Genomic DNA, 24,214 nt, shown 5'->3' on the forward strand with positions numbered 1-24,214 from the left:
TCTTCAGGTCAATAGCTGCCTTGCTCACCTCTTCCAAAACACCAGAATTGTCATGATTCACAATCCTTTAGAAATTTCTCATTTTTTCAAGGTGTGATGAATTTCACCAGGCGTGATTCAAAGGACACTTCATCTTATCCATCTCAGACATTTGGCTATTTTTTGTTTGGACTTGCCGATTCAGAATTACCTGGTTTGAACAAATGCATCCTTGCCACCTGTTCTGTTAAGAACACAGATTTCCTGTCCCTGTGATTAATATATTCCAAATATTCTGTCTTTCCAACATCATATTTCACAACTGTGTCACTGTGATCAATGGAATAAGCTGCTTTTTGTTAATTGTATAGGTTTAATACTAAATGACCTCTCATTTACTTTGGTTATTGATATTTCGTTTGGTGGTGTACAAAGGCCTATTGGTTTCTCTTATATTTTACTTTGTAATTTGTACTCTAAAATAACATAAACATCTGATATATTTATCTGTGTTTCATTGCAGCTTCTACACCTCTTTTTAAGGGATGTCATGTAAGATAGCATCTCATTCAGTGGGTTTTGTTGTGTGGTTTGCTCGTATTTTTTCCACATCTCTGGAACTGTGATTCCTTAAACCCCTTTCAATGATTCCCAGCTTTAACACATCCTACATTACATCAATGTTCCCAGCTCCACCAAAAATTGTTTTGCTGGAATGATTCCAAATCTGTAATTCCCCAAGCAAGGTTACAGCCTGGTATACATGGAACATACAAGCAGAGTACAATCAGTGACACCTGGAAAACATGATTTTTTATACCTTGAAATCTGATTTCATAATTTGATTTCATAATAAAGATTTTATAAAGGTTTGCTTTTCAAGAATGTCACCACTGATCCAAAGCCAAATGTGTGGGTGTTTTTCATCTTGCTATAGTTGATTTAACTTGTAAAAAGGAGACTTAACTTCCTCTTTATAGTTTCTTTGAATTACATAAACATTCCTGTGAGCAAGTCAGTAAGAATTTATGACAGATTTAGAGCTGCCTGGTGATAATTTATGAGTACTTTATGTTGGCCTGATTACCAAAATGTTTGTTACATGGCTTCACTTGTTTAACGTAGCAAGAATCTGTTGGGAAAAAACAACTCTGAAAGGGAAGGATAGATTGAGGTACCCAGTTTTCAAACTCTGCTCAGTTCTTAAGGAAAAATGCCAGAATTATTTGAATATCCTATTCAAAACAGCCTCTAAAACTGCCTTAGGGGAAGAAAAGCAAAGTCCAAGAATCTGCAAGAGCAAAACTTGAATTTCAAATGGAAAGCAAAAAGTGGTTAACTGTTTCTGTCAGTCACTGTACAAACACCATCACTACAGTTCACCTTTAACATGCCACTTCTACTGGATTAGCTGTGCTACTCATGTCTGACTGCAGTCACTTAAATTTTGCCTTTACTTCCTCTGGGAAAGAATTTTTGCAGCCCTCCCATTTGGACCAAGTGTTTGGGTTATAATACCTAATTCTTCTGTTCTCGCTTTGAAGTTTTGACTATGTTTAAGAACTTCTAGTTTTTCCCTTCAATGAATCTCATCAGACACAAATGGACAGTCACCTTAGGAATAGCAAAAAATATTTGAGTGTGGTCATTTCAATAGGGAAACCCACTTCGTTAAATGCTGCACAAAACACATTCAAAACAGAAGACAACCAAGCTCGAAGCCCCTCACTACTTACAGTTATCAATTCCAATTTAGACATCCAAACTTTGCTTTTGTGAGAAAGAAGAAAAAAAAAAAAATCAAAAGGTAAGAAGTCTTGTATTTGCTGCTAACTGCTCAAAGTATTCACTGTGATCAAATTCTCATTTTCTGGATAGGTTCCATCTTAACAAAACACACACATTGACAGATGCATTGTATTATTCTAAAATAAGTTCTAAAATTATTAAATATAATAAAGCCATGACAGAACTCAAATAAGGAATAAAATGAGTAATGCAAAATGGAGGTAGAAGCTGCATCAGTTGGAGGCACCATGGTTTAATTTTTTAAAAGCAGGAGATGTAATTTGTATGCAAACTAAAAATGATCTATACCTACATCATTCATCTATACTAAAATGAAAAACAAAACCCACACTGTTAAGAAGACAAAACTCTAAGCATTTCTAAATCTCACATTAAAAATATGCCATTCCTCTCATGCACTATTGCAGTCCTGTTAAACCAAAATTGTATTTTTCAGTGTTTCCTTAACATTTTTTCCTACACTACTGCTGCCAAGGGGCTTATAAACAACAGCCAATACTGATCATGGTATTAAAAGATGAATTTAAGTGGTTCTGACTGGGAAGCACAGAAAGAAATGTCCCTGACATTGTGTCTCTGGGACTGTAAAACTTGGTGTGAAAACATGACAAGACTAAGATTTCTTAGCACTGGAGTAAGAGTTCGAACCAGCAGGCTACAAAGTCTTAGCACACATAAACCTGAATATTGACTCTACTGAGGAAGAGGAGCATGGACCAGTTATTATCATCTTTGGAGAATACTGCAGACAAATAATGTGATTTTTAGAACTACGGAAAATCCCTTTTCTCATGTGCTAGAAAATACAAGTTATCTGTAGAAACAAAATTTGCTATACAGCTAGTAGAGAACAATTGAAAGAGCCTATTGCTTTAGAAAAGTGAGTAATGTAAAATACCATTTTTTAAAATTATTTTAAATATTAAGCATACTTTGTGTGCATTTATGCATTTAGAAATAACACATGCTTTACCTAAGTACTGTTGTATTTGCTTTTACCCAGCTAGCTTGCGTAAATTTGTCTTTGCCTCGTTTTGCGTATTTTAAACATCATGATTTTCAAAATTCATCCGAGTTCATATGTTATTAGAGAAGCTGGACAAAGCTAAAGAAATAATCACAAAGGGACACAAATTAACTGAAAGAAGTAAATACGAGAAGAAATGAAAAATATACACATGAACACAGAGTCTGACTGTGGCATCCCAAGTAAATACTCAGATGAGCACAGAACACAAATCCTCTTTAGCCTGAAGGACTTGAGTCTAACCATTCTTGGAGCACTTGTCATACATACAATACATGGTTTGTTAAATGGAAACAAGCACAGGAAGCTAATTTGTTCTGTAAACAGTCAGGCCCCAAGAGAGAAACTGCCTATTGAAACACTTTTATGATACTTTAGCTTACTCCTCCTTCTGAATAAGCACACACGCTACTTAAATAGTTCGGCTAGTCCAACTATCACACTGTTGTGCCATACCCCACAAGTGTAACTGTAGGAGATGGCACAGGAGGTGCTGAAGCTGCCAGTAACACATCCAGACTGAAAACCATACTCCTTTATACTCACTGGATCTTTCAGGATGCATCCCAACAGCCCTAGCCTAGGCCCCTGTTAAATGCAGCTGCAAGGTTTCTCATAAAAAGCCCCCTTCGAAGAAAGGTGTGCAGTGGGTTAATTTGGAAATTTAATTGAGTGAAGACCCAGGAAAATCCAACACCCCTCCTCCAAACCCACCACTCCCCACCCCTTCGAAAAACCCCACAGCAACACGCAGAGGCATGGGCCGCAGCTTCGGAAGCGCTGAAAAACACGGCTCAGCCTGCGGCAGAGCTCAGAAACAAGCCCAGTCTCAGCTTAACATCTTACTGCACATTGGCAGAGCTGGTGATGGTGTGCCAGTCCTAGCTTGAAAAAGCAAAGTGAAACAGCACAAAAATCACACTGAAAGTGTTCTGAGTACCTGGCACGCTCCCTGTTCTCCAAACGGTAAGGTTCATTTGGCTTCTGCTCTTCTTGCAATCACAACAGAAATACGGCCTTCCAAGTCCTCAGAGCTCTTGGAAGCTCTCTCCATCACCACCATCTATGAGCCCAAATAGAACCGTGTCTTTATAGTACAAAAGGAGGAAAGCAAAATACAGAGAAATAAACCTGAGCATGTGCCATCCGAGGGAAATACCAGACAGCACCCTAGCCACCAGGCTGACGTTGGCACTCCTTGGCATTGCCATGGCACCTGTACTTGCCGTGAGGGAGAAAGGGCAACCAAACAGTTTGGTAAGAGGGTCATGTCCTACTAGCAATTGCAAAATCATACCTGAATTCTCCGTGACCTACTAGTATTCTGGATTTACTGGCTTCTTGAAGGGCAGAGTGACCTCCCAGCAACATTCTGTTCTGGGAGAGCAGAAGGAACTACCTGAGTCAAACTGCTTTCTCAGCCTGGCGTTCCCCTGAAACCTGCAAAGGCATCAACTCCTGTACAACTCCTCAGGAGAGCAGACACAAGGACACAAACTGTTGTAGCTAGACACAACCTGGGGAACTGGGTCCCATAGAGAGGCTTCACTAAAAAAATCAGGGGGAAAAAATAATCAGCAATTTGCACAGCATTCTGTAATAGGGAGTTTAACTGCATCATTTTCTAGGGGAGGCAGAATAATTTTGGAGTGGAGGACATTCCTTTACTGGCAACCGGTTACCAGTTCCAGCTCTACCCACACACTCCAGCACTACAAGAAATCCATAAACCTTTACATAGAAAAAACCTCAGGCAACTAACTCTACAGTTCCATTTCAACGACTGTTTAAGATAGGAGGGGCGGAAGGGGAACACTGTAGTTAAAGGAATGGTACAAATCAGGGTAATATAAAGCATCCTCTTGAGCAGCTCTGCTGCATGTGGGTACAATTCCTTGTTGATAAAGGAAAGAGAGAAAGAGAGATTTGTGAAGGGAGCTGTAGGTCCAATTGCTAAAGTGAAGAGACTCAAAACTTCTACAGAATCTGATAGGCATCATTACTAGGAAATATACCTAAAAACTGTTTACACAAAAGCATATAATTTCAGTTAAAGAACCAGATAAAATTGGCAATGCTCATTAGTTAGATCTGAATGCAGACTGATTAAATTTGATCTGGCATTACAAGAGATAATGGAAGCATTGATGTTCCATCTACATAAAAATTGCTTCCGGCCAAACTTTCTTTTGTTTCCTTTAAAATACATAAAACATCAAAGAGAACAGCTAAATCTGATGACACAGCAGGACTATTTTTTATTACAGTAAACTGCCTTAACCTTAAATATTTTAATTAAGAAGTTGCTGTCTTGGTTGGCTCCTATTTTAATACTTTTTCATTTAAGTTTTGTCACCTTCTTCCTGCGAATCATATCTGTTCTTTGGCTCTTCACTTTCTCACCATTATTTCTCTTCTACCTCAGCTACAAAGACTTAAAGCCCACTCCATACGTTTGCACATAAATGCAACCATCCTGACTCTGTTAATACCTCCTTCTATGAAGTACAGCCTCCTCAATTCCAGCAACAAGTATAATGCTTCTGTGTTGTCATTCTTGCAGAATAATTCAAGAAGGCACCATTTACCTCATTCAGGCTTCTGTGCTACTTGCTTCCTACCACTTCAAAACCGAAATCATCTATGAACTCTGCTCATCCACCATTCACTTTCTTCATTAAACCATGCTCCTCCTATCATCACAGTTTCATTAGCATTGTCACAAACGACAACTTTCTGCCCTGATTCCTCATGTGAAACATTTATCCCATATCTTTTTACCTGTTTGGGACCCACATGGTCCTGTGCAACAAGGACAGTACGGCCTATGCAATCAAGGAACACTGGCTGAGAAGAGCTTCTGGTTCCTTGAATCTTCAGCTACCCAGGGAGGGTACTGATGAGGTCTGTACAAACTAGACAGTAGAAGCAACTCTGTCCTGAACATTGCAGGACATGCTGCAAGACTTCAGTTTCTTTTTGTTCACTTTTTCCTCCATCCTCATACTGAATACTGTTGCTTACCTGTCAAACTATTTTTCATGTAGTTTGTAAAGCAGCATTATGTTTAGATTGAAAACAAAACCACAATAACACATGATAAAAGAGGCAGCAATCCCAACCCCCACTCCATAAAAAAACCACCAAAACATTCAAGATTTCAAATTGATTTACAATTTTGGCCAGTATTGCCTGGATTATCTTTATTCAATGCTGTACATACTTAGAATACAAAACATCATGTTTTTTCTATTGAATTTCATCGCTTTACATTTCTGCCAGCAGTATTTTGATTATACTGACCCGTACTCAATGGCACCTTAGAAATGGTGGAATTTCAAGTTTAAAAAAAGAGGAAAAACTGATGATTGTCAAAACCAGGAAAATACTAAGAACATGTATCAAATCTTCTGAATTGCATGTTAAAAAAATTACTAAAAGTGAGAAATCCATTATTCAGTATCAGTTGAGACACTTGCTAATGTACTTTTTACAATCAAGTACTTAGATGAAAATCACCATATTAATGCTTGTGCAGTTGCTCAGAGCAGTTGAGAGGCAATTCACTAGAACAACGCTTACATACCTAAGAAAAATTGTTATCTGGTTATTCACAAAAGATAGGTCAAGTATAATCAGTACAAAACATCAACATTTCTACCCTATATGGAATCTATAACTAGAAGATTAAAAAAATAATAATAACAACATGTTACCAGGCAGGAGATCCCTGTGCATAGAACCCCATGTAAACAAAGCCGATGACAGTAAAATGTCTCCACAGTACAAAGCGAATGCTGATTCCAAAAGGATAAATAACTAAAATTCACATCTTATATTTCTCAATATATACCCTTTTAAATCATTTCCATCCTCAGTTTAGCTGGTTAGCTGCATTCATCCTTTAACTGGAAATGTGGCACAATCTCATCCACTTCAATTGCAATACCCTTTCAGATCTTGCCTTGAGAAAACGAAGGCTCAAGATGTTCCCCTTAATAGGAATAGCTTATATGTGTTACAATGTGCTTTACCTCAAGGTTAGAAGCACGAAGGTTCTTACTGCCAGTGGGAAGCACTGCTGCTGTAAACTGAACAGCTACTTGATTTGTTTTGAACATCAAGCACGAAGATAGCTAGTTGCATTTTTCAAATGAATGATGTCCCTGATTCTTTCCATTCTGTACTAAAGGAAAATCTTTGCATCACAGTAAAAAAACCCACTTTTTTTTGCATCTGTACAGTTGTGTTCGTGGCTAGAGAGCATTTAGCCATCAGCCTTAGCCCAAGATACAAATTCAAAGTATTATATTCCTCTTATTTCTTCACTGCCATTAATATTAACTTCAACTACTTTGAATAAATCTTAATATAATTTCCTTACAAAACTTAAAGCAACACACTTAAGATGCAAATAGAAACTTGATTATAATAATGCTTACTAAAAACAAGATTAAATGCAAGTTCATTTGAAAAAACACGCATAAATGTACATACACATGAAAACATCATGAATACAACAACGAAATATAATTCACAGCTTAACAAGTTCACACAAACATTTAGCAGAATTTTTTCTCCAGCTTAAAAAAATTAATTATCTTTTAAGCTGTTGAGCACATTAATCATAACCTCTGTAATACATAAAGAATGCCAAGATTATCTACAGTCACATACACTTTGAAATTAGGAGATACATGTATTGACTTGAGGTTTGTTCCGTTTGTGTAGAAGGTTTGTAAGGACTCTCCAGTAGTTACATTCCACCACTATAAAAAATAACACACTTTCAGTTAGTTGAGGGAAGCTTAGAATACATTCTATAAACAGGCTTAGCATGACAAGCCCAGTTGACGGCCTTCCCAAAGAGAATTAAAAATACAAGCAATCGTAAGTAGAAAATGTTTAGGACCAGTTACCAGAGGTATAAGATTCCCAGATGAAAACAAACTTCAAAAAGATTGAAGCTGTTCAATTTCAAGAAAGCATACAAAATAGTAAATTCAGGTACTGTCCCTTACCGCATTACAAAGTGCAATCAATAGACGTAAACTGTAACATGTCCAAAATTGAAAAGACTATGTATTTTTATATAACCAAATGAACACACAAAACACATAGCCAATTGAAACTATACCTGCATCAAGAAACTTAGCTGGACTCACAAGATCAGTCACATATTTGAAACCATTTGCAGTTTTTTTTAGCAGGACACTTTTTTTTCAGTGAGATTAGATTTTTTTTTTTTTTTTTAGAAAATACACTAAGTACTAATAACAAAGATATGAAGAAACCTTTGACCATCAGTTTACTCCATGAACACAGACTGAAATTTCTCATTTATCAGAAAAACTGTAAGCCAATGCAAAACTGAACCAAACGCAATCCAGCACAAAGCTGTTACCTGACTATTCCAATATGAAGTCTGCCCTCTATTCTTGCAACATTTAAGTGCAGTAGCAAAATATCAAAACAGATTACCTTCAGCTTTGATCATCTATAAAAGGTAGTATTCCTACTTTTTAGCTTACTCATCTCATGAAATATGTAACATTACAGGTAATGTCTGCATAATACATGTTTGCAACTACACAGCTACAATGTTCATATTAAAAACACCTTTCCTAAAGTGTCTGTTATTTGATGAAGACCTGGGGGGGGACTGGGGCTGGGACACAATGCCAAAATCAAAAAAAAACCACATCACAAAATCCAAAAACTGATCTTAACTAACTCTTGAATCTTTGTTGTTGGATACATGATCAGGTGCTGGGCCAGTGGATACCACTCACACAGCAAGTTGAACAGTACATAGCCAGATGCACCCCATCTATGAATGACTCATTTGTTTAAAGGTAACTTCCATGTAACTCTACAATCCAAACTGCGTACAGTTTTTAGAGGTCCACTTCCGAAATGTTTTACATTTTCACTGACTGGCATGTCCCTACAAAAAGGGTACGTGTGTGCGTTTTCGTGCACATCATACAAATGTAGATCTTGCAAGAAAAGCAGAAGTACAACACTTTGAGAAGACATGGTGATTGAATCTATTCCCAATAACTGGAAAAAGGCAAACACCATACCCATTTTCACAGAGGACAAAGATGATGCTGGGAACTACAGGCCAGTAATTTTCACTCCACTATCCGGGATTATTACAGAACAATTTTTCTGGAAGCCATTTCAAGTCATGTGACAGACAAGAAGGTGATCGTGAACAACTAGCACATATTTACCAAAGGTAAATCATGCTGAACCACACAGCTGACTTCCACTGGCAATAATGGTGGCTCTGCAAACAGCATGGCAGAAGCAGTGAATGTGATTACCTCTCCAGTTTGACTACAGGAACAGTATAAGAGAATGTGTTGAAGGCTTGGCTAAAGTCAGAGTTAAAGACCGGATGGGTGGAATACAAGGTAGATGACAGAGTGAACTGCTAGATTCAAAAACTAGCAGTCAGCAGTCCAGGCACTGTGTTGAGCCCTACCCTAGTACAAGAAATACACTGAGAAACTGAAGCAAGTCCAGCATATGGTCATTGAGATGGCTGGACACCTAAAACAGATGTCACAGAAGAAAGAGAGAGCAATGAATTTGTTCAGCCTGAAGAGAAGGCGGCTAAATGCTGCCCAACTACCAAAAAGAGGGTTACAGACGACAGTCAGACTCTCCTCTCAAGGCCCTGAGGCACCCCTGTTGGAGCAGGGGACAAAACTTGATGGGGGACAGCCCTAAACAATTTTACCTAACCGTGCAAACTACTTCTAGCAAGGGGCTGGACTAGATGAGTTCCAGAATCTGCCAACATCCTAAACCATTCTATGACTCTAAGAAGCATCACAACACCATACTGCATAACCACAAGACAAAATGGGAAGGAAGCTAGAAACAAGATGCATGTCTTGTTCTTTAATATGAAAAGAAAGATGTTTTTGATCTCCTATGTCAGAAGACGTTTTCAATGCTAAATTAGAAAATTCAACAATCTTTGTTAAATGGTTACTAACTGACTTCAAAGGATTAGTCTGGTAGCACATTCAATGGCTGAACACTGACTAATAATCACCTAGCCTACAGCACTCTGTGAGATGAGAAGTCCACAACCTGTCATTTCACATACAAAGTTTCTAACAGGTATTAGCTATTACACGAGGGGAAAAAAATAAACTCCTGAAATTTACAATTATGAAGAACACATCCACAGGCTGAAAGACCGACAACCTCTTCCCCTTCCCCAAAAATATATCTGCCCAGTAGATATATGAACCAATGAGATTGATGAAAAGACTGATTTCCTCAGTTTCAACATGCCCTCTTCCAAAGATTACTTATATAATGTCTTTCAGGGTAGAAAATTATCACCTGGAATTCCTTCTGAATCTCTCTTTACAAAAAAATTTAACGCTTAGTATCTTTTAAAGAAAAAAAAAAAAAAGAAAAGAAAAAAAAGAAAGTCTGACAGATCATTTTTCTGCTCATTATAAAGAACACAACTGCTGCTGAAATTCAGTGGATATTAAGGCAGACAAAAATTACTGGGATCTTTCATATGAAAGTTGTTAATGAAAGACATTGCTAATAAAAATGGAATATAAGGAGTTCAAAAACAAACTCCAAGTCTGAAGCCTGAATTCTTATGAAACCTTTTTCAGGGGGCTCTCAGATTTGAGAAGAAAGAAGTGAAAAGTGCTAGACATCCATGAAAATGGAGCAGCTTTGTGTTACGTAAAATGTTTCAGGTCTTTCTTTGAATTGGTCTGCATTTTCCTTTAGAATTATGAGAGTATTGCCATTTAATTAGGTATGTTAGGATATTTTATTATTTCAAGGCTTACCTTAAGATAGCCTCCAGATGAAACAAGCATTTTACTGTCAGGAGAAAATGAGAGGTCTGTTACCCAACCACCATGTGTTGGTTCTCCCTCATCCACAGTAACAGGGGAGCATAAGTGAAGTAATGCACCTGTTAAAATGTCCCAAATCTAAAAAGAGAGGGAAGATTATTGTATAAGTAAACTTAAAGGGGGAAAAAAAAACACTCTCAAGTAAGGAAGGCTCAAATATATTTTTCTATATTAGAGAAAAAAAACATTGTAAATAAGCATTCTACTTGAAGTGACAGAATAATACAAAAAATTAATTCTCCTCTTAGAACTGTATCATACAAGGAGAATTTAATTACATATGCAATTCACAGTAGAATTACTAGTAAATCATGTGAATCAGTTCTGCAGCATTCATGGAACATAAATCTATCAATACGGTTACTAACTACTGTCTCATGTGGCAAACTGCTATTTTCAACTTCCCGATGTTCACTACAACGCTAACAAATTAGACATGCAGAACACAAAATATGAGAATTTTTCTCTCTGTGAACTGACTATCAACTGAATTATAAAATAAACAGCAAAGTAAAAGCAGTACCCTTATTTCTCCTTTGTCATCTCCAGTGGCCAATAATTTGCTGTTAGGAGAGAAAGTACAGCACCGCACACAGGCTTCGTGACCTTTCAGCTCATGAAGAACAGATGAACTTTCAAAGCTCCATATCTAAATGTAAAACATTACAGAAGAGTGAAAGATAAGTTCAAAAACTATTATGACTTCTTTCTAAAACGGCACCAGCACGTGTGCACATTTATAGACGTATTATACTGTAGTCTGTTTTTCTTTTCATCTGAGTCACACAGGAATGCATTTGCTACAAGTTACTGAACCAACTGCAAGTATATATTTTTTTTTCCTTAGGAGATACTCTTTAATGAAACCAATTCATTTACAAGGAAGTTTAAAACTGTTCATAGAAATATGATTCAATCAATTAATTTAAAGCTATTTTTAAAAAAATCTAATGGGATGCTTTAAAAATCTAATGGGGCAGCACCAAAATATTAAACAGTTCACTTCTTTTTGCACCTTGCTTCTGAACAGGAATACCAGAACCTCTGGACAGCACTTTCACCAGAAGTTTCAGAAATTTTTCTTAGCTTAGGTTTCCAAGTTCAGATTGTTAGGCTATTAACAAATCAATACAGACAACTAAACAAAGTGTTCTGCACAAACTTGTGCATTAAATGTGTATTTTATTTATACAGTCACCAGGACAGTCTCCAGTTATATCCAAAAATCAATGGTGAATGACTATAACAGCTTTAGAAACATGTTCACAGATGCAGGAAATTTAATACTAGAAATACAACATGATAATATGCATAATCACTAGTTAACTCAGAATAAAAAAAAAAAACAGCATACATTTCAGGACAAATAAGGCATTGTTTTTATCTTTGCACAAAACGTAACCTACCTTTGCAGTTTTGTCAGCAGAAGTAGATGAAAATTTACTACCATCAGGTGAAACAGCACAGGAAAGAACAGTACCTTCATGGCAAGCAAAATCTTTTTCTGTGTTTCCAGTGGTGATACTCCAAACCTACCAAATACACAGGAAAAACAGGTTACTTTGTAACACTGTGAATAACACTGTGAAAAGGTTAAAACACCCGTGTCTTACACAACAATATATAAAACTCAGCTACATAGTTCTAATATGGCCAACATTTTGTTATACTTAGTCATACAGTTAAAATACAACAAGAGTGTAAAACTTACTAGGAACAGAATAATCAAATGTGACTTAAAAGTCAGCTTATGCTTTAGGATCAATTCAATAAAATGTGCGCCAACAAAAAGTGCAGGAAATAGCAAATGTTAGAAGAGACAGTAAAATGTATTTTATGCGATTTATCAATTCACAGCCTTTTATTTACCTTAACGGTTCCATCAAATGACCAAGAAAGAAGTTTTGAATTTTCCAGAATTCTGAAATCCTTGATTGCTTCCTTGTGCCCTCTTAGAAACACACATTCATTCAACTGCCAATTCCATACCTAATCATAAAGTTGGAATACTTTTAAAGAAAAGAACTTAATGGCAAACACAAGAAGAATAAATTAACTGGTTGATTTTTAAATCACAGGAGTAGTAAAAAGTTCTTATGGAGGTGTCAACTAATTAAAAGGTTAAATATTGAAGATATCCATAGTAGAGATACTGGAGATTGAGGATGTCATAGTATTTAATAGTCAACCTATGACAGAGTTCCCTATAATACACACATTATCTGATTTTCAAAGTGAATGCGATGCTTAAAATTCACTGGTAATTTGAAAAGAAAAACAGTAATTTTCTAGGCATCCCAGAAGTTTTGGGTTTTAAACCTTTGATTATTGCAACAAATAGACTTCCGTCATCTGATAGACCTCATGTTTTCCATAGTTAAATTAACTTTCTTTTATATTTTGAAGCATATTTTTAATCAAATGCCATTTTGCTTTGGATTTTTATAACAAAATGACACTCCTATTATTAATTCAACCACTCCCTGAAAACTGAAGTAGTGTCATTTCATTTTACAGAAGCTATTAAGCATCGATTTAAATGACAATAATTTAATAGTTTTCAAATTAATAGATTTTCAGCATCAAAGAAAGAACAGAAAGTGAGGTGTTCAGATGAGAATCCTGGAGCTTTAACTGAGGCGCTGTCCACTAGAGGGAGCCGAGGACCCAGAAAAGCTACCCACTTTAGACCTGAAGGAAGGATCCAAAAGCCCATAAACTTGTGACTTGTCTGGACTGCTTACTTGACCACAGAGACAGCACTCACCCTGGTTTCAGATCGAAACAAACACCAAAGTGGGATGCTGCATAGGTTACGTGTGTATCAGCAAGTAGGTAGAACACTGATGCTGGAACAGATTTGCTGAGCAAAACTGGGCTGAAGACCAGCACCCATACGTGTTTTGGAGGTTTTATTTCAAACCAGTTCAAGTTTGGTTGTGTGGACTTAATGCTCATTAGTAGCTGGAGCATGTGCTCTCCTTAGTCATCCTGTCAGCATGCCTGCAACTGCTCTGTAGTGCAAACTAAAGCACAGTAAGCATAAATGACCAGGACGTTCACTTGAAAAGAGCATCCCTGAGGTGAGCTAAAATGTTAATACAGACACACCTGAATCCTTCCCCAGAGCCAGTCTTCCTTGCTGAGAGGCAGAACTTACTAATCTGAGACTACATTAGTGTAGCCATTCTGTTTTCAGCTAGCATCTGCATTCAGCACTGTACTGGACTAGTTGGACACATCAGGCTGCTCAGAGATTGGTCTTTTTACCTCATTTCAGACAATTTACTTACATTTCAGACAATGTAAGCAAGCCCACTGACAGACCTACCACATGTGACCCAGAACTGGCTATATCTTGAACCTTCCCTTATGCAATCAGAACTGTTATCTTCTTTGAAAGTTAATGTTCCTTTCACCCATCTTTAAGGAATTGTTGCTTTTCTATCATCCACAGTATTAAAAACAGAAATTGTGTAATATTCATTATCATGTAAGTTATACGTAGAGTCTACACCTCCTACAGTCCCTTGGCCCAAGATGGAGCAATAGAGAATACAGTAGTCATTTACTGAGTTTACGCTATCCATAGTATAAAAGATCATTTAAAATAAACCCTATGTTACAACGTAGTATTTTTCAGTATCTTCCAAACCTGTATAACTGAATCATGAGCACTTGAAATGAGAGTCTGACAATCAGATGTAAATTGACAATGCTGCACGGATGTCCTGTAGGTGTTCTGCGACTTCAGGACTTTCCCATCCAACAACTGTAATACCTTTAAAACAAAGAATGAAATGATTATTTTTTTTTACATAATTGAGAAAAAGGAAGAAAAGAACACGCAAATTCTTTTTCAAATAACACGAGATTGTAAATACATAACTCTCAGTCAATGGACTGGAACAACCAATAATTCGTATGAACTTAGTCCTTGGTAAAATGAAATTCAGAGATACATTATTTGCTCTACCCTTAAATTATTGTCATTTAGGCATCCCTAACAAATGTTAAAACTTTAAAGTACTATGTTGAAGTATATTATTGTAAAAAGTCATTCAAATGACAGGGTGTTTAAGATTTAATAATTTAATTTAGGATTAATAATTTAATTTAGAATTTAATACCTTTATTGTTCCATTCTCCTGTCCAAAAGCTGCAAATTTAAGATCTTCACTTAAGCAACAGCAGGAAATGGGGGATTCTTGAGCCGCTGTCTGCATAATAACACTGTCTGTATTTCCACTGATAAGCTGCAAGATAGTAAATTAATGAAGTTATTACTACATTTTAAAATTTAAACTTAAATTACAATACCTAATTTTATTTATTTATTTATTTATTGTAAAAATACAATACCTAATAAAGCTAAGAAAGAGAAGACTGTACAAGTTTCAAACGGTAAAGATCAGTTATTTTCATAAACCAATTACTCTGAAGGTCAGTATAATGACCTTCATTGAATGCTCCCTGAACAGGACAGGTTTGCAGAAGGAAACTAATCTTGGTGTTAGAAGGCTTTTTACAGTTTGTCTGACTACAGGAAACAGTAATTCAAAATGCTGCTACCAAATTTCAAAAGCCACAGAGTGAGCTCCATGTTCAAATTTACCTTGCTCACTAGATTATACAGCTCATACCAAATGGAGCACAAAATATTTTAAGTGCATCCTCTAAGAATGATTTTAAACTTATTAGCACACAGAATATACCAAATCTCAACTCAGTATCACCCTCAAATCAATTCCTTAGGGGAAAAATTAAAATCTCTAGAACAAAATTATTTACAAAGTTTAAGTTTAGAAAGATACAGTGTGAAGTGTTTAAAAATTAACATACTGCACATCAAAAGGTGACCAGGACCCCAATTCTGAGATACGACAAATTAGAAAGGGTATAACAGCACAGCTGCAAGAAAAACGTTTAGAGATGTGATAGCAGAGATATACTGTTAAATTACAGTACACATCCGTAATTACAATTTGTCTTTTCAGTCAATTTCTCTTCTTGCTTTCTAAGTCTTTGATTACTACCAGAGAGTCTTTTCACATGACTGCACATCTACAGGACATCAGAGTATTGTATTTACAACAAAAAATCTAAGCACTAGGAAACGGTTCATGTAAAGTTACCACAGAAATAGCAATCATAGATAAATAGATCAGGTCTACTGATTCAAATGAGAACCAGGCTACACCATTACACAGTAGTCACTACAGATTTTACAATTCAGGAAGATTTAAGAGTAGCTGTTACTCTAAACTGCTCCCCACACATAAACAGGCATAACTCCATTTGCTGTGGTTTCTCTCCTCTCCTCACTACAACAGATGCAGCTTATTTTTTCTCACATATTTGTTCACATAGATGTTATTTCAACAATGACCACTTTCTGTTGGCTCAAAGTCTGAAATCTTTTTATCGCCAAGGCCCCACTGAAGACACTTCAGCTATTACCACATCCACATTCACCACTGTTCAAATACCACCACTATTCCACTTAAGGTTTTTTTAATAGGACTTTTAGGTAAGGTAAGAAATGGCTAACTTGTTGACAGGACAGATAAAAGAAGTAGCAGCCTAGGAAAAGCTGAGCATCTCTAGGACTAGAAATAAAGGCAATGGCCACACTGATTAGCCAGGATTACATAATTTATGTGTTTGCCTTCGGCCACATTAGGAGAAAGGACATGACCCTACATAAAAAGATTATCTGCACAGTGTCCTTCAGTGCAGGGCAGCAGAATCTATTGCAACACTCATCTACCTATACATCCAGGAATAAGAATTCACTGTTTTCACAGCCCAGAACAAAGTCATTCCTATTTGGATGCTGCTTTAGGCTGAACACCTGAAATCGCTACCTCACGCCCAGAGATATGGCACTGCCTGTTTTGTGGGTTAACATGCAACGGGTTTGTGTAAGGAGCATGCTGCAACAAATAGGAAAGTGTTCCCACTTTTAAACAGTTACAGTCAAGTAGAAGCATAATCCGAATCATTTTGCTATCATGAAACAGAAACATATTCTGGCTGTTGGGGTACTTACTATTTGGTGGAGGGGTCCAGAGTAATAAGCGTATCCACTATCAGTATTTTCTTTCTATAAAAGACCCCACGCTCTCCTAAGGCTACAGACAAACCTAGGTTCACACCTTTCATTCCCCCAGTTTGAGATGATTCCTTTAGTTATTACACAGGAGTTCCAATGCATTATGTACATACGCTGTGTAACACCTGGTCTATACATGCTGCACACACTACACACTGTTGTGCACATCTAAGCCACCGAGAGCCCACAGACTCCCCAGTCATGAAGAGAAAGCAGTTTTGTTCCTCTATCCAGCTTCACTTTTAACATATGTGGAAATTTCCCCAAAAAATTGACGGTTTGCTTACTAGGCAGAGTTTCTAGATATAAACATGTTATCATACATTAAGAGTCATCTGCTACACATTTGACTGTCGAAAGCCATGGATAAGCAGCTCTTTCAGTGCTTCCTCTGCTTCCTAATGAGATTTGTTGATAACATTCAAAAGTACTAACAGATTGACAAATACAGCTTACTTGTAAATGCTTCTGATTGTAAATTGCTAAAATCATCACTTCACCATTGTGAAATACAACATCTAGTTCACTTTTTAGTACAGCATCAGAAGACTTGCACACCTTCTTTGTTTCCCAAATCTGTTGAAAAACACAGTATTTAATTAGTTTTATTAAAGGACATGCTATAAAATTTGCTGAGTATGAGTACCTGTAAACCAAAGTCTTACAAACTTGCAAGTAACACTAGTTTTTTTAAAATCAGTGAAAATTATGCTTCTGCTATTTTTATTTACTAGGGAAGATTGTACAATTCCAACAGATGAAACAGAACTAACTTCTTCCAGGCTGCCTAGTAGACTCCCCTGTGTTTAGAGTTGTAGCTATGAAGTCCAGAATTTTCTAATCCAAAGAAAAGTGTTAAAATTGAATTACAAAAAATAACAAGTACAGATTTCTATACTTCAATTGCTTTCAATATTTCAAGAATATGTTAACTTGGGAGAAAAGGAAAGGTTACCTTGGTAAACTATAGTTCTACTTTCACAGGTTTTAATAAGGCAGTACAATTATAGAAATCTATCCGAAGTATTGACACACAAATATCTCTAAAAATGAAATTAATATCAAGCCCGCTAGAATCCACAAAAAACTTCACAATTCCTGATTCAGAAAAAATCTAAAACAAAATAGAAGGTTACAATTACTCTTTAACAGCTACCAGAGTTAAAAAAAAATCACATACGGTACATCTAGATAAACAGTAAATAAAGTAAAAAAAGCCAGGTCATTTTACTGTATACCTGAATAATTTTACAATTTTATAACAACTTTTTAAATTTATATTGGCTATAAATATATGTAACTACTAGATACATAATATAACTATAGTATATATATAATTTTAGAATAAGGAGTTCCTTAAATGAGTAATTTCATATTATATATATATACACATACAATTTTTTAAAAAAAGAAAGATGTCACCTTACACGTACTGTCTGGTCATCAGACGCTGTCAGAAATAAAGATCCATCCGGCGAAAATGTCACACAATGGACCCAGCTCATGTGTCCCCTGCAATATGCCACTTTTGATAAAGACTTAATATTCCATAACTACAATAAAAATTCCAAAGAAAAACTCAAATGGATTTTGATTGCATTTACAGGGAAAATAGTACAAAACAAAAAAAGGAGTATACTTAAATTATTATTTCTTCTAGTATTTTCTTACTTCTCATTTTGAAAACTGATGTAACAAGAACTGTGCCTGCTTATCACATTTCGATGGTCAGGGAAAGTTAATCAGCAGCCTCTTTGACTGCTACAATTTTAAAAGACAAAGGGGAGGGGGGGGAAATATCACTCACAGTATAAAAAAAAACAAAACAGAGTTCTTCGATCAATAGTTGCAAAACCAAAAAAAACCCACCACCAAACAAACAAAAAAAAAAACCACAACCAAACCACTCCCAAACTGATACTTTACAGGCTTACTCTATCCATGCTAGTCCCAAAGTTATTCTAGCAGTTTCATGCCTTTTTAGTGAGTTGCCACATTCTGCAGCACCATATAGAAGGAAGAGAGGGTTTGGTTTGTTTGGAGTTAAGCAACGCTCCTGAGAATGACAAAAGTAACTTTAAATAAATTTAATAGAATAGTCTCTTTATATAAATGTGAGTTCTGTTGACCAAAATGAATGTGTAACTTTAAAATGTTATTCCCAAATGGTATTTTACATTTCAGAAGCAAACGAAAATTAAACAGAATGAAGCACATTGAAAGCCTGCTAAAATAGCTACATTTGTTTTACCTCTGCACACAAGAAACTATTAAGACAAATGTAATATTTTATATTGCAAGTAGTCTTCCCTGGTATACTGTAGCAAAAACAATCACTTACTTCAACAGAACAGTGAGACAACGCGACTGCTACTAACTCATCACCAGGACAAAAGTCACAGTATTGGATGGTACTGTGATGGCTTACGATGACTTGTGTTAACAAATCACATGTTTTAACATCAAAAAGCTGTGAACACATAATTTACCATAGTTAGCACCCAGTTTGAATGACTTCACTATAGACATATAGTTTATATGCTCAACAGTGCACATTCTTGAATTCTGAAAGGACTTCCCTCAGTCAAGAAGTTTGTCACCCACATATTTTTACTTTTCACACACTTGAAACCATGCATCTTTTATCTGAAACATCTTAATGTCCTCAAATTTTAATCATAATTTCTACCTACATTTTAATATGCTACCCCCAGAAAATTACTGAAGTGAGGTACTTACCAAAAGTTTATTTTTAGCTACCACCAAAATCATGTCACCATTTCTGGACCAAGAACAACATTTTACCAAAACCTCCACATCATCTGCTTGCTCATCTGCATTTTTGAAGAAATCTTTTATGTCAATACTTTTCACTTCATTTCCTGAGCGTGTTTCCCAAAGCTGCAATAGAAAGTAAAGGAAATACACAAAACCTCTTTTTACTAAGTGGAAACAGAATACAACAGGAGAGTCCTAATTCCAAATTACTTCTAGGAAAGACAACAGGTCAAGGGTACAATACCAAAAAGCCTTTGCTACTTTCCCTGCTCAAGAAATAGCATTAGAATATTCACAAGCCTGGATGGCTTAGACAAAAAGAAAAAAAAAAAAACAACACAAAACCAGCCACCCAAACTAAAAAAAAAAACCCAACAAAAATAAAAGATTACGCTATAGCAGAACCCTTTCCCTGGGTTTTTCCCTCATATCATTGCTGTCTTAACTTATATTTAGCAGAAGTATAAAATCAAAAATAATATCTGCTCTTCAACTTTATTAAAAGTACACTCATCATGAGAAATCTGGTATACATCTGCTTTGCACCTTAATTCACTGAGGGACCTGTCAAAAATCTATGGAATATCTCTGTTCCCTCCACCAGTTTTCCTTCTGAACTTGCATAGTTCTACTGCAATCAAAGGCAATAAGAATAATGCATTCTGAGGAAAAACATAAACCTCTCAATTCTCTTCTAGTGCATACAGGAAAAACAGCACATAGAAACCGCTTTTAATTTTTATGTCTAGTGATGATTCATTTTCAGAGATGACAGAACTTTGAATTAACCTAAAAACTTACTAGTCTTTTCTTAAACAAGTTTCACCACCTCTCCTCAGGTTTTTTTAACATTAGTGGGAGGAAAAAAAAAAAAAAGATGGTGAAAAGGACTCAAAATGAGGCTAGCTAGAATTAATTTGCAACTACAGGCATCCAAGTTGTTTTTTTTTTTTCCTGGTACTAGACAAGCCATTTCAAAACCTTGCATCAAAAACTGGACCAATAATCAACTGCTCCAGGACTTAATCCATTAAAGTTGATCATGCAGACACAAAGTCTTCTTATACATATTTTAAATTCTACTTTAAAAAAAAAAAATCATTATCATCATCAAAACAAACAGTTGATTTAAAAATACACTGTGTACCTTTACTGTTCCATCTGTTGAGCAGCTAGCAACATATTCATCCTTTGGTGAAAATCTACAGTGACTGACGGAATTTTCATGACCTATCATCGTGTTTCTACAATACTCTTTGTTCAAATCCCAAAGCTGCATGAGAAATAAATATGTAAGTACCATCATATTAATGAACTATTCTAAGACAGATTGTTCATGATCTTTCAAAATCATGCACTGGCAACCACAATCTCAAATTTCTTTTTCTTAGTTTTACCCACATGCTCAGGGACTTGATGCTATGCCTCAAGCTACACCACAATTTACCTCCATCTGCCAATGTGCATGAAAACTATTAACATCAGAATTACACAGAACTACTTAAACTTTCTGTACAGTGCAGACAAGGCCCTTGGTTACTGAAAGTTACTCAGTTTCCTCAGACTGAGGAAGAAACTTCCTCTTGCTTTTTTCCCTTCCACCTCTGAAGTTCAGAATTATGTAACTTGCACATAATAACAAAAACAAAATCTCAGGTTAACCTTGGACAGCCTAAACATCATCCTTGCCACATCCATACTAACAAAGTTAAAAGAACATTCCATATGTTTTTTTGTTTAGGGCTCCCCCTCCCCACCCCTCTCATCACACACAGTTTTCCAGGCCTACAGCCCACACTTCCTTTCTCTGTTTCCCAATTTCTTCCCTTTCTCCTACATATATATATTTTAAAAAAAAATAACAAAACACACACCATCTATTTGACTGTTCAAGTGAGAGCTTGGACAGTGTCCTCAGGGAAAAAAAAAAAAAAAAAATCAAGCCCTTTTGATTACTGTGCATACTTCAGCTCTGTTATTCATTACTCATGAAAGTGTTCAACTGTCTTAGGTCTTGATCACTTTTTTTACTGTAATTGTGGGTATTTTAAACAAGTCCCTTCTAAATCTACCTGTTCCAAGGTGTCAGTTTCAGACAGCAAATACATCTCCTGAGACATCCAGGAGGTCAGCACAAAAACCTTTTCTTTCCACCTTGACGTCAGGTTGTATCTGTATTTTACCTTCAGTTTACACAAACTGAAGCTCTTGCAAGAACTCTTCCAATGAGACTTCATGTTGCAATTAAAACACCTCACATCCTACCAGCTACAGCTGGAAGTGATAGCTGTCCCTCCCACTAACAATTTCACTCCTTGCTGTCTACTCCCAACAGGTCTCTTGCACTAGAACTGGGCAACTGAGTCACTACAGGGAACTGAACAAGCAGAAAACCAATCCCACCAAACAGAAATTTTTGCAGTTGACTCCTTGAATGATACCACTGCAGAATAAGATCAGCACATACACTGCAACAAAAACAAGAACATACAGCCAGGGCATCTTCAGTGCCAGTTAACTATATGATTTACCTAGTTGCACTGTGCAATTGCACTCTTATTTGCCACAGTCTAGGTCTTACTTGATCTGGTTTCCCCCCTCCCTCAAGATGCAGACTTCAGTTGCCCAGTTTCTGCTCTTTCTGTGTATACATACCGCCTCCCAGTCTGAACAGTGCCAGCTGGTTAACCTGACAAACCTCTTGCTTTGATTACTGTTCCTGTGTTGGCTTCCACCTTCGTTTCTTTACTATGCCTGAACAATTTAATCAAAAAATGCATCTGCTGCACTTCCATAATGCTACCCTTTTTCCCCCCATTCTTTCAGCATCCGGTTTTTTACATTATTAACGTTTTCAATCCTAAATTTCTGCCTTAATTTTTCTTATGCTGTTCCCCTCCCAACCTCTGAAAGTCTTGCCAAAGCCCTCATTTTCATGCCCTACCAATAGAGGACTTGCCCATTCTCCTTTGCTGAGCATAAACACTCATGTACTGCCTTGATGAAATCTGATTACAGAAATGTAGTTGGTACTCTTAATTTGTTGCCGTCTCTCTTATACCAGGCCCAATAAAAAACCTGTAATTTGTGCTGTTTAAATACATTTATACATCAACAATTATTCTGTTAAGACAAGCAGCATGAGAATAATCTCAACCTTTTCCACTTACTTTGATGAAGCTGTCATGTGAGCAGGTAGCTAAAAGATACTGACCACTTCTGTTATTGAACTGGCAGCAGTTGACCTGCTCTGAGTGTTCTTCGTATACACGCCTACACTGGCCTGTTCTTGAGTTCCAGATCTAGAGAGAATTGAAGGATGAAAAACTTTTAAATATATTTAAAGCAATTCATTTAAAAAAAAAAAAAATCTGTAAACGATGCTGAAATACAGATAAAGTCCTAAAACACTCTTAATAACACCTCTATGATTCAGATTAGAATCTGATAAATACTGGAATTTCACCAAGGTTTTGCTACAATACTGAGGAATTAAAAATTCCAAGTCAGTCACATGTAACAGAAAAATAACATGAAAAAAAGAATTACAGATACACTCATGGAGAAGTGTATTATGGAGAAGACTGGACTCACACATTACATTCTACTTAAAAAGAATCATCTCACATTACAAGTAAAATAAGTGGTAATTCTGTAAGCATGATGTTATCTTTTACGTTATATAACAAGTGGGGCTCTTCTGTTTGGTAAGTAGTGAATTATCCACACAAGATTTACAACAGTTCAAAAAAATTTAGTCTTAACAATCTGCTCTGCCTGAGTTGGTTGAAACTGAAATTAGAATCATAAATTTGAAAAAAAATTGTCTACTTTCCATTTCCTTACCTTCACTTTTTTATCAGCTGAACAAGTTGCTACAAATTCACCATCTGCAGAGAAAGCGCAACAAAGTATTTCATCATCATGGGCACTGATCTCCAGAAGTCTCTCGCCACTTTCCGCTTTAAACACCTAAAACAAGAAATAATAAAATCTTGTAACTTGCATATAATTTTAAATCACAAATATGGGGTTTTTTTCCTCTCGAACAGCTCTCTATATAACCTTTTCATGAAATCGGGTTTATTTTTGAAAGCATTTATAATTTCAGGTAAAATTATAAAAATATTCAATTGGAGCTTCAAATTTGTAAGGATAGTAGAATTTGTTACGGAGAGAAACAGTGAAAACTGGCTTTAAAAAAGATTTGTTTGTAACATGTGTCTCAATTATTTTTTCCACCATTACTCTTTAAGCCTAAATCCATGTCCTTTCCCAGTATTTTTTTTAACAGTAACTACAAAACACTGTATCCATTAAAAAAAATCTATTCTTACAACAACAAATTCTAGGTTTGGCTTTTTTTTTTTCATTTTATTTACATATATATATAAAAATAAATAAAACAAACATATACATTATATCCTTGTGTGGAAAGTAAGAATTTCAGCAGCAACTGATGATTTGAGGAACAAAAAGTAAAGAAGAAGTAGTGAAAAATCACACAGGATAACAGAAGTCTCAGTCCTGAGCTAGTCATAGGCAACAAAAGGACAGTTGGGAAAAAGTGTCATATTTATCAATTTCCCAAAATGC

The 24,214-nt window shown here is 36.1% G+C and overlaps 1 protein-coding gene across 10 annotated transcripts in view; it reads right to left on the bottom strand.

Moving 5' to 3' along the window:
- Positions 1–5,980: 5,980 nt before the first annotated feature.
- Positions 5,981–24,214, bottom strand: part of APAF1 (apoptotic peptidase activating factor 1) — a 41,248-nt gene continuing 23,014 nt past the window's right edge. For 3 of the 10 annotated variants that reach the window (XM_056340219.1, XM_056340220.1, XM_056340222.1), the window contains 14 exons: positions 23,465–23,590; positions 22,789–22,920; positions 20,766–20,891; positions 19,580–19,741; positions 19,182–19,310; positions 18,268–18,393; positions 17,297–17,416; positions 14,856–14,981; positions 14,381–14,506; positions 12,595–12,714; positions 12,132–12,257; positions 11,249–11,374; positions 10,657–10,803; positions 5,981–7,584 (listed from right to left, as the gene is read on the bottom strand). In XM_056340219.1, coding sequence (XP_056196194.1) covers positions 7,441–7,584; positions 10,657–10,803; positions 11,249–11,374; positions 12,132–12,257; positions 12,595–12,714; positions 14,381–14,506; positions 14,856–14,981; positions 17,297–17,416; positions 18,268–18,393; positions 19,182–19,310; positions 19,580–19,741; positions 20,766–20,891; positions 22,789–22,920; positions 23,465–23,590 — 1,836 coding nt within the window. In that variant the 3' untranslated portion in view covers positions 5,981–7,440. Of the gene's footprint in view, positions 7,585–10,656; positions 10,804–11,248; positions 11,375–12,131; positions 12,258–12,594; positions 12,715–14,380; positions 14,507–14,855; positions 14,982–17,296; positions 17,417–18,262; positions 18,394–18,511; positions 18,602–18,774; positions 18,897–19,181; positions 19,311–19,579; positions 19,742–20,765; positions 20,892–22,788; positions 22,921–23,464; positions 23,591–24,214 lie in introns of those variants that run through there. The other 7 variants (XM_056340221.1, XR_008822066.1, XR_008822069.1 and 4 more) reach the window with 7 other exon arrangements.

The sequence above is a fragment of the Falco biarmicus genome, chromosome 5, assembly GCF_023638135.1.
Source record: "Falco biarmicus isolate bFalBia1 chromosome 5, bFalBia1.pri, whole genome shotgun sequence".
NCBI lineage: Eukaryota > Metazoa > Chordata > Aves > Falconiformes > Falconidae > Falco > Falco biarmicus.